At 39.1% G+C, this 11,960-nt stretch overlaps 1 protein-coding gene across 1 annotated transcript in view; it reads left to right on the forward strand.

Moving 5' to 3' along the window:
• The window catches only part of EBF1 (early B-cell factor 1), a 277,549-nt gene that overhangs the window by 210,666 nt on the left and 54,923 nt on the right, over positions 1-11,960 (forward strand). The window contains exon 8 of the mRNA XM_010002115.1: positions 4,275-4,401. Coding sequence (XP_010000417.1) covers positions 4,275-4,401 — 127 coding nt within the window. The remainder of the gene's footprint in view (positions 1-4,274; positions 4,402-11,960) is intronic.

The raw sequence follows: 11,960 nt of genomic DNA on the forward strand, positions 1-11,960 counted from the left end.
CAAAATTAGTTTCTTATAAATATTCCACAGTATTTGCTTAAAATGAACTATTTCTTCAAACACTTTCCTGCCAAGAACATTCCTCCAGCTGTACAGAGTCAGCTGGAAACAACTTCTTTTTTCTTTTATATTAAGAAAAGATGAAGCACTGAAACATCAGTTTCTTTTACCTTTGTACAGCACAAAAACAGGATGATTTTTTAGTTGAACTTTTTTTGTTGTGTTTTTTTGGGGTTTTTTTGATACTTCTGAATCAAGTTCTGTGACACAGTTTTTTGTTTTGCTTTTCATGTTTATTGTTGATTCTGGAAGTTTCTGTTTTTGAGTGCTTATTTTGGAGGTCTGACTCATTTTTAAAAAATGAGTAGGCACCCTCTTTTTGAAAGCCAAGGCTTATTAAGCAGCATCTGGATGCCCAGAATGGAAGCATGCAATGTCACTGGTCATTTTTAAAAAAATAGGTATCTTAAGGGTCCTGTTCTCAATGAAAGCTGTCATTACCTTCAGTTGGTGAGATTCTTCTTCATTCCTGTCCTAATGGTCCTCTTCACAGAGAGTCCAAGTTAAATTTATGACTTATTATCACCGTTCCCCTAACCAAAAACCAGAGCTCAAGCATGCAAAAATAAACTAGTGACTCAGATTAATGACATCTCCTTATAAAATGTCACTTTTAAAAAAGGAAAGTAACCTGGCAGTGTGAAATGATGCTGTATCACACAAGAATGTCTAGAATATATTAGCAAACCACAGAAAGAGGCTTGTTGTACACACTCAAACCAAACGTATTTTGGATTTTGAAGGACAATCCCTCCCTGCATTCTGAAGGTCTCTAACTCAGGTTTTAATGCAATCCACAACATGTTCCAACTGACATGTAAGAGTTTATATTAAACAGCTAGTGCAGTTGCCAAGTATCAGACCAATTAACTTGAAAATCCAGGTTCTAGTTGTATGTTAAGCTCCAGGTCTCAATTAGCTAAATGCTGGGAAGGAAGAAGAAGCTGGATCTGGGAATTTGGCTGTTGGGTTCATCTCCAAATTGCAAGTTAATGCGTTCCTCAAAGGTTACATTTTTAAAAATGTTTTCAGAAATGTACGTAACTTATATTTACAAATTCTTAGCTCTCGGTGTGTCATTGCTATGGTTGTTATGATGTCTGTTAATGCACAAGGGGTTCCCATCTGAAGTTAGAACATAGATGTGACCGTGTAGGGTCGGACACAGAAGTTACTCTGCTCAGTACCTTGTGTTTGGCACTGGACAATGACAGATGTCCATAAAAACAACAGGGTGAACATGCAGTGGTGCTTCACCAGGACACACTGCCAGCCTCCAACTGGGGCTCAAAGAATTCCGCAAGTAGTGTCTTTGCTTTTAATATTCCTTGATGCTAATAGCTCACCTTCTCCAGATGGTTTGCATGCACATAATAGACAAACTGTGCCTTGTAGAATGTACAGGCCAAAACATGCTAGGAAATGGTGGAGTGGACTCCCAAAGTTAGGTCACAGGTTGACAGTGTAGACAGGAAATCATCCCATAATCCCAGAATTACTGAAGTCAGGGACAGATTTGCTCTTGCCATGCATGGGCCTGGAGTCCCCAGACTCATGCAGCACCCACAGGATCACTCAGATTGCAAAATGGAGTGTAGGCAATTTGGAGAGCTGATATTGGTCCACAATGCAGATCCTGGCAGCACTTAGGGCATCAGAGTTCTGGACCAAAGGTGAGGTTCAGAGGGCAGGTTTGAAAGTACAGTGACATTGTTTGTCTCTTAAATACAATTTCTTGATATGGCCACCATATTGGGGTCTACTGGTGTGTAACTGAGCTAGCCAGTTCCCTTCTGTGTGCATGAGAACTGAATGTTGACCCAGTATAAAGGTTCTTCTAACTCAGCACCATATCCCTGACAGTGGTTAGCAGCAGATACTAAGGAGAAAAAGCAAAAGCAAAAGGCATGCCTGTTCTCCTGCTATACCTCCCAAGCTTTAGTTCTAGAGAAAAGAGGAGTAAAATATATCCTGAGTATCATAAACCATAGGACTTCAGACATAATGTTCATCCTTTGGGAATGTGTGGGCGACATTATTGTATATTTGTGGTTTTAAACACAGTTAAACTTATTTACTTCAGAGCACAAAGGAAAACCAAACTGTTTGTGGAGAACAAACCAGGAAACTTGCTTAACTCTCCCCAGCTCTCTGTAACAATGGACCATAAATAGGTCAGACATTTCTTGGGAACTAGGGGAGATGAGTATTGGAAAATGCCACAAATTATGCTTAAGGAACATTAAAGTGGTGACAGATCAGTAAATGCCGGGAAATTCTAAGATACAACCAGAAGCTGCCTGTACAGCTCATGCCAGAATGGGGGTGTGGGGTGCAAGGCACATGCTCATGTAGTAAGACTAACATATTAACCTTTACTATTAAAATCCTTGGCTGTTTTTACAGATATTTTCCCCCTAAAAATGTCATGAAACTTTTCTCAACTTGCCAGTTCACCCAGTTAACTAGAACCACTTGAGGACGGGTTTTATCTCAGCCATGTTTGGCTGCTGACAGTAAAACATCTAGTCTAAATGCAGCTCATCCCAAAGTGAGAGGTTTTTGGAAAGAAATTGGCAGTGCTTTCTGCCTCCTCTGACTATTGGCCTAGACTTTTAGGCTTTGGTCAGACCAACTGTGAAACAACTCAATTTAAGTAAAAGCACTCTTGGAAGCTTGGATTTTGGGGTGTTGTTTTTACCCAATGGATACAGAGTGAGTAATTTAGAAAAAAGTCAGGTTGCTTTTAAAAATAAGTGAGTTTCTAAATCATGTTATTTCAAAGCAGAGCCTGAAAACATGTTCTTTGCAGCTCACAGGTGGCTCTCAGACAGACATTACTTTCCTTCTGTGATTTTTCCTGTGCCCCAAACAAAGAACTGGTTAAAAGTCTGCTGGTTTCGGTAGGACCTTACTACAATTTGGAAATATGTAGTTCCTAGTAAAACTTTGCTTTTTGCCTTTATTTCTTTTTTTTTTAAGAGGGAAAAAAATAATAAAAAAGTAAATCTATTGAAATGTTTTCCCTAGTCTGGGGCATAATTCAACATAGTCTGTATAGGATGCCCATGGCTCTGCTCCCCATCAAGACTGGTTGTGGTCTTGGTCTTCTTTGTCTCTCTTGAAGTGTGTTAATGTGACACAGTCAGTTACAGAAGGATTATCCCTGTGCCAGAGTGGTATCTTGGTTGCTGGACACAATGATGTCACCTTTTCTATGTACCTCTTTTTACTGTTCTTGTCTGAGGGAGCATAATGAGTGAGAAGGGGACATGTCAGTGATGGGCAGGACAATGCTGTGGTTTCTGAGTGCAGCAGAGATTTGAGTTAACCTGCCATAAATTAGTGAACTTCTAGGTCTCTCTAATGTTAATTTCAGGAAGTATTTTAAAATCCAGTCCAGAATCCTGAAAGAGCAAAAATGGTCCAGAGCTTGGAGAGTGAAGCATTGACCCACCCCAACCTTTTTATGTTAAGATGATCAGGATCCCCAGCCCCATTAGTAAGAAAGTTAAGTCTTTCTCATTATTACCGTGTACATCCACATCTGCAGGATCCCTGGCAGATCTGTCAGTCATTGCAGTGAAGGCAGACTGGAAGTGCTGGTTATATTTGGTACATCTCTTTTGGGTGTGCTGATCATTTGCAAGGAAAGATCTCCCATCCTTCAGAAGCCAAACTTTGCATTTCTGCAGTGCTGAATTGTACCACCACAGGATGAATAGAGAATTAAAACAACACCAAGTGGTGCTTTTGCAGTGTACAGATGTTGGGTGGGGCCCAATGCCTTTAAAAGCCTTCCTGGGCTTGGGCTGTGCTGTGTTCACACAAGTAACTGCCTATCAGTTATCAGGCAGATTTGTTGGACACTGTCATGATCCTGTTGTTCACCTGAGCAAACACAGGCATCCTGCTGCTGTAAGCTGAGTTATTGCATATAAACCAGCGCTTATGCTTGCTAGAGGAAACTAGTGCCTGCCATGTATGAAAACAGAAATAATGTTGTTAAGACTGGGAAGGAGAATGCTTGTAAATATTGTAGTCACTGGCTTTTGTGTGGGTTACATCAAGATTATATTCAAACATTGACAGGTTAATTACACGTTTCAAAGCTTGTTTACTGTGATCTGAGAAGAAAGTGTTATTAAAGAATTGCTCAGCATCTAACAGTGCTTTTTTTTTTGCCTTTCTTCCTTCTTGATGTTTTCCTCTAGCTGATTACTCCTCATGCCATCCGTGTACAGACGCCTCCCCGACATATCCCTGGGGTTGTAGAAGTTACATTGTCCTACAAATCTAAGCAGTTTTGCAAGGGAACGCCTGGAAGATTCATTTACACAGGTAAGGATGTTTTAGGCCTAGATATAATGTGGAGAATCAGGGCAGGCAATATATCACACTTGCTGGAACTTCTTTGATCATTAAAAGCTGTAATTTATTTTATAATTTTGGCTGTGGACATCTTTGAAGGTACCGATTTACAGTTGGAATTTGGAAATGGACGACTGCAGAGATGTATCTGAAAACATACCAGGGTGGGATTTTTGTTTCCTTGTTTGTCCTTGCAATGGGACATCTCTTTACCCAGGAGGTAGGAGGAAGGAGAGAAACAGATACTCCAGTACTTAAATAGAGGAAGAGTGCAAACATAAAACCCAGACATACCAGAGCAATCACCAACCTGCCTTCCAAGAAGAGTCTTGCTAAGTATCTCCACCTCATGTTGTCTGACAGGTGTTCCAGGTGTTCAAATCAGCCTGTTTGCCTGCCCATCTCACCATGGTGTACTTTTCTCTGACTTATAGGGAGGCTTTCACACCAGTTGATGCTACAGACAAAATGACTTGCAGTGTTTTGGGGTGGCAATGTGTTCAGTGGTCCCACCCTGACACCACTAAATCGAGAGGTTTGGCCTGAAGAATTATTAAGAAAAGCCACTCTAGGACATTGCACGTGTTGTCAATGTTAAACCACTCTCAGTAGTAATAAGAAAGGCTTGGGAAATTAGTCAAGTAACAGCCTAACTTTTTTAAAAAGCAATATGTGTTGTTGATTCCTTGGAATATATGCATGTTACATGAATTAATGACTTGGTCCAGGTTTTTATGTATTTGTCCTTTTATGTGCATGTTATTCAACATACGCAGATAGGACCACTGTAACTGTTTGCCTGAACTGTCATTCATCACAATCCAGTGCAATTACTTTCCCCGGTCTTGATTGCCCTGAATCATTAAGTGTAAATTATATAATAAATAGTAATGGCTAAAAGGCATTCTGAGCTACACTGGGCACGTACATTGTTCCAACTGTGAATATTCACACAGGAACTTGAGGCAAAGGAGAGACTTCTGTGCTCCAGCTGGGTAGCAGAGCTCTCATTTGATTTTTCTTAACACTGGGCAAGTTGAACAAAGGTGCCTTATAAAGCTTTGTTGTCTTTTTCAAATACCCTCTCCCCCAGTTGAATTTATACACTGGATTTCTTTAAACTGGGTCTTAAAGTGTTCATGTATTGCCTTGCTGGCTGAGCAGCAGGCGCTTCTGGAGGCTGTGTGTATTTTTTGTGAGCATTATGATTTCAACAATGTGTGGGAAATTCATATATTGCACAATAACACACCATATCAAAAAAGTTATTTAGGGTTTGAATCTGTTGGAACAAAAGAAAAAAGAAAAAGCAAGGGGTCAAATTGCCAGCTGGTGCCAATTGTCCATGTACACCACATGAAAGTCTCAGCCAGAGCTCTGGACAATTTGACCATGAATCCTTTCCCTTCTCACTTTCTTACTCACAGTAAGTTGTGCTGTCCTGCTTGTTGTCAAGCCACTGGGATGGCTGTATCTTGGGCTGCTGAAACAGCAAACATGCATGCAGAAGAAGAAGAGGAGGAAACCTGCCTCCCTTGACTTTGCAAAGAAATTTTCAGGGACTTTGTTTTGTGAGTTAAATGTAAAAATGGCTTGGACCCATTTTGATGTTGCTTTTTAAATCATCATTAATTAGCTTTTTCAGTAAAAAGGAGGGCAGCAGTTTAGCTTGTCTGCCCAGAAGCAGATGGCTGAATGTGGAAATAAGGTGTCCCAGTAGGCAGAGTGTTTCCATATATGCATTTTTCAGGTTAGTGTTTAAAACACATTATTTTTCATTCAATAAATGGAAGATATGAAATACTAAACAACAATGATAAAATCAGAGGTGATCCAATCCATGGACAATTCTCTTACTTATGCAGCTTTTATGGAGTTACGGGAGACACAGAAAAGCTATTGTGACTGAAATCGTACCTCACACAATTTGCATTTTCCTTTTAAAGGCAGCCTGAGCTTAAATGTGGCCTTTTACAAAGGACTAAATGAAACTAAAATAAAAACAATTAATGCATCCTAACCTTCAGAAGTGCCTTCCAGTCCTTTAAACAAAATGCAGGTTCAGTACCCGCCTGCCGATTAGTTTTAGTTAATTGAAAATTATAGGATTGACCCAAGAGGAAAATTTTGTTTGCACTCCAATCACTTTTACAAATTAAGGAAAATTACCACAATTTTGTTTAGCTAAGGTTTCACACTGAGTTCACGAAATTAGCTCAGCCATCCCAACAAAGTCAGCACTTTGTTAGTGAGCACTAGAAAAAAACTAATAGTCTATGGTGTGTACAAACGAAGCATAGAAAAAGCTATGATGCTTTAGAGAACTAGGCCAAGTGTTTTTAATTAGGATTATTGGTTCATTGTAAGTTTTGAAGAACAATCAAACTAGCAGATTAGCTGTTTCTTTTAAAGCTAGAATTTCTTGCCATTCATTTTTCCCATGAGAACTTGTTTTAACTCCCACATAGCACTATTTTTCTTCCTATTTTTTTCTTTTTTTTTTTTCCTTTCTCTCTTTTTTTTTAATTTTTTTTTTATTCTAAACAAGGCCTGCAGGAAATGGACCAATTGGAAGTTGGGATACAGTAACATTCCCCAGCATCACTGCAGCCGATGGGAGTTTTTCACAATGTTCTTCAGTGAACTCAGTGTTCTGGAACATATTACAAAACCACAGAGGCCAAATGTTTTCTCAGAGGAGTTTGGCCTCTGTTTTTGGCCGAAAACATTTCAGCATCACTTGCTGCTTATTTACCCTGCTATTAAGAACAAGAAAAGGGGAGAGGAGAAAAAGGAGGGGGGAAAAAAAAAAAAAAAAAAGAGAAAGAAAAAAAAAGAGAGTGTGTGTGAGAGAAAAAAAGACCTGGGGTTTGTGGGCGGTGCAGGAGTCGATCAAGCGTAGTTTCCTTTCTGGTGAGAATGTCCCTGCTCGTTAATGGTCCCATTTTGTGGTCAGGTCTCATTTAGAAGAAATTATTTTTAATCAGTGTTCAACAAAATATCCCCTCAAGCCACCTGGCTGTAAACTGTTTTTTTCTTACTGTTAAGTACTTAAGTTCTCAGAAGAAAATACCCAGTGACCCATTAATTTTAGCCTTTTTTTCCCCTTTAACTGCAAATAACTTAGTAACATGATCTCTAGGTAGTCCATGTGCCATCTAGGAATCAAGTTCACGTATATACAGAGAAATCCTGGCTTTTGTAGGTATTTTTGTAAGAAATAAACCAGTGGCAACTCTGTGCTTACAAGAAAACAGAAGAGTATTTTATTTTTTATTTTCCTTCTGCAAAGCAAGCCATTAGCATGCACTTACAGAGCAATGATTTCTTAGTTTTTAAGCTTTGACATTCCTGAGAGAATGTTGTGAGAAATACAGAAGTCTGAGCATATCTCACATGTGTGTTAATTTTGGAAAAATATTAGAAGTCCATATTGCACTTAGAGATGCCCACAGGTGCTGGTCAGTATTTCGCTGTGGCACCCTTCATTTCTGGGTCTCTTCAGGTATTGAGGAACACTGAATCAATTAAGCTTCATGTCACAACTTAGGACTCAAGTATATGTATCATTAACATTATTCTAAGACTGGAGGAAATGAGATAAAAGAAGAAATCCTTAGGGATACAAATCCTTAGGTAGTTTTATAAGATGATTCAGGGTGTATATGGTTTAGTTAAATAAGAGATGAGAACTGGCACAAATTTGTGATGCTTGGACAGGCCTTTGTAATTATTATTATTTTTTTTATTTTGCTTTGTTTTAATTTACGAAAATGGATGCAACATGGACAGCATAATTTTCACAAATGGATTTTCCTCTGGATGGTGGTACTAAACCGTGGAGATTGAGTGAGACTGCACAAATGTATGTGATAGGAGAATTTATCTCCCTGTGTATTGGAAAGGACATATGGAAGGTCCATAAAAATGCATTATGCTCTGTCTTCTACCACCTGTTCAGTTTAAGGTTTTGTGCTTTTGTTCCAAAAGTGGAGCAAAGTACTACACAGGGGTGGGTAGTACAGAGCTTTGTCACTAAGGTTATATATACAACATGGGGTTAATTCAGATTCTTGGCTGAGCAGTGCCCCAAACACTGTTCCTTTCTTTTAAAATTTGTTACGTGGTTGGATACAGGTTGGAATTTAGGTACCATTTTCATCTGCATTACTCTTGCAGGGATGCTGTGGGCTAAACCGTGTGTGTGCTGACAGAGTTTGGAGAGAAACAGGCAAGTCCACCCCCCCCAGTTCATTTGGGGTTTGTTAGAAGCTATGGGATATGGTGTGATTCCAGAAGTGCTAACAACAATAATCATGACTGGATGCAGGGTCATCACAGACACACAGGGCTTGCTGTGTGGTGTGAACAACCCAGATGCTGAGCACTGATCCTCCAGGGTAGCTGTGACGGCAGCCGAGTAGGTCAGAGTGGAGCACGACCAAGACTGACCAGTGTTTGCTTTAGGCTTTTGGGCCGTTGTGTGTGCAGTGATGTAGAAATGCTTGTGCTGTGAAGGTCAGGTTGTTCGCAGAATTTCTGGGAAAGTGTCTCTTTCTCTGAAATGTCATAGGGCTTCTCAGGGAACTTTTCACTTCCCTGGTTGCGACAAGGAAGAAATAGCCTCATGTGGAAAATCCCTGCTCCATCCTCATTTCACCCTTTATTTACTTCTGAAAACATTTCTGTCTGTGTACAAACAGGAAGAGCCTTGTGGGTCACAGATAATTTGGGTAACGCTTTCAAAAGCCTCAGTTTTAGACGGCTTCATTTTTAGGTTTTTATCTTGAAATGATTTAATTTAAGCACAGAAGTAGTTGTTTTGAAGAATCATTCTTTTCCCATTTCTTAAGTCAAATACCTCCAAGAGTAAGGGACTGTAAACTACCTTTCACCATTTAAAATTTCAGTCCATGGCCCCAGAAGCAGAAGTTTAAGTCATGTACACAGGTCTGGTCAGAACTGGAACCACTTCAGAAGTGATCTCCAGTGCCTAAAGTTTCTAGCCTGGGAAACTTCAGTGACTCTTTTGCTAGAAAAATGTTCTGCTTTCTTGAATGCACCAATGACTATACAAAGTTCAAAAGATAAATAATCAATTAAGAAATCAGTTTTTGGAATGGAGAGTTCTGGAATCTGTAGACTTAAAAAAAAAAAAAAAAAGAAAAAAAGAAGAAAAAAGTGGTGATAAAAGACAGACAGGCTGTCAAGAGGTTCCTGTAGCCCCACTGGAGCCTTTCTTCATCCCTACGGACCAGAGTTTGACCCTTACACCAACTAACCTTGGCCATAGCTGTGTATTTGTTAGTTCCTGAGAAATGTTAAAATCTAGTGGCAGTTATTCTCAACATCAGTAATACACATCATTAGTTTTACAATACCTCCTTCATATGTGTTTATTATTAAATCATGAGCAGTTAAATAGCTGATTAGTATAAATGAGGAGAAAAGGCCACCATCAACAGAACAATAAAAATAAAATAAAATAAAATAAATAATACATTAAAAAAGCCAGCGTCTCTGATGCTAGCTTGGGTTTTACCCTGATGTGTTTATAAAATATTTCACCCTCAAAGATACGATGATCATTAATCTGAAATGAAATATAGAGCACATCGCTTCTTCGGAAGAGTGACCAGCTGAGATCTGGTAGCTAGGAAATGAATGCCATTTGTTTTTAACAGCAGTTTTTACCTGCCTTTCAGTAGTAAATATTAATATAAAGTTTCTAGCCTGGGAAACTTCAGTGACTCTTTTGCTAGAAAAATGTTCTGCTTTCTTGAATGCACCAATGACTATACAAAGTTCAAAAGATAAATAATCAATTAAGAAATCAGTTTTTGGAATGGAGAGTTCTGGAATCTGTAGACTTAAAAAAAAAAAAAAAAAAGAAAAAAAGAAGAAAAAAGTGGTGATAAAAGACAGACAGGCTGTCAAGAGGTTCCTGTAGCCCCACTGGAGCCTTTCTTCATCCCTACGGACCAGAGTTTGACCCTTACACCAACTAACCTTGGCCATAGCTGTGTATTTGTTAGTTCCTGAGAAATGTTAAAATCTAGTGGCAGTTATTCTCAACATCAGTAATACACATCATTAGTTTTACAATACCTCCTTCATATGTGTTTATTATTAAATCATGAGCAGTTAAATAGCTGATTAGTATAAATGAGGAGAAAAGGCCACCATCAACAGAACAATAAAAATAAAATAAAATAAAATAAATAATACATTAAAAAAGCCAGCGTCTCTGATGCTAGCTTGGGTTTTACCCTGATGTGCTTATAAAATATTTCACCCTCAAAGATACGATGATCATTAATCTGAAATGAAATATAGAGCACATCGCTTCTTCGGAAGAGTGACCAGCTGAGATCTGGTAGCTAGGAAATGAATGCCATTTGTTTTTAACAGCAGTTTTTACCTGCCTTTCAGTAGTAAATATTAATAGCAGTGGTAGATTAAAAAGTATCAGATGTCTCAAAGCTAAATAGTCGCTGAGTACTACAGAAGAACAGAACAAAATCCCTCAATACAAAGAAATGTATGAAGTTTAAAAAAAGATCTGGTGTCTGTTCTTAAAAGCACAAGGGGCCTGTGCTGCAGGTTACCCTGTGCTTTGGATGCTCAGTATAAAGTCTGTTCCTAATCTCAGAGACACTCTGCAGAGGGCAGGGGAGAGATGGTAAATCCTAACTGTAGCACAATGGAGTCAGGAAGAATTAAATTAAATCCTTTCTAAATGTAGACTTTTACTGGTGAATTTAATTAACATCTCTGGAAACAAGCAAAAAAACCCCTCTTAACAACTATCTGAAAAAATGTCCTAATGCAGAATTCATGGGGTTCACTTCACCTCATTGTGCCAAGTGTTGGTTACTGACTGGACCTTGCTGTGGGGACACCAAATGCATTAGAGGTGTGCAGCTCAGAGATGGACATGTCTTTGGAGTGGTGCATTGAGCTAAATAATTTAATCTGCATGTTTGGCTTTCTGCCACCATCCTCATGACACCACTGCTGGTTGTGAATGTTTGCAGGTAAACTACAGATAGTAAAATAAGGGAGAGATTGATGTAGTCTCTCTCTCCAAGAATCCACATCAGTGATGTGATTTTAAGAGTTGCCTCCCTTTGCAATGGAAAATTGTTCTCAGGAAACTTGAGTTTGATTCTGGCCCTTTCTAAGTTCCAGTCAGTTAACTTAGTTGCTCTGCTGAGTCAGTGTTAAGACTTTGTCTGCCTGTCCTGTCTGAACATTTATAGGGGGGAGAGGGGGGTGTGAGAAAGTTGCAATTGTTTTGGGACAAGCTTCCTACATGAAATAAGTTCAGTCTTTATTTGTTGGTGGTGGGCTTGGGGATGAATGCTGTTAAGAAAGGGTTTCCTTTGATGTTTGTTAGAATGTGCCCAGTGGAGTGAAGTATGGACAGTTATCGGGGTTGACTACTGGGAATATTAGAATTGTTGGTTTGGAAAAATTCAGGAAAGGAAGCTGGGAGCAATCCAAATTGATTGCAGGGAGAAAGAGTG

This window comes from Chaetura pelagica, unplaced genomic scaffold, assembly GCF_000747805.2.
Source record: "Chaetura pelagica isolate M959 unplaced genomic scaffold, ChaPel_1.0 scaffold356, whole genome shotgun sequence".
Lineage (NCBI taxonomy): Eukaryota > Metazoa > Chordata > Aves > Apodiformes > Apodidae > Chaetura > Chaetura pelagica.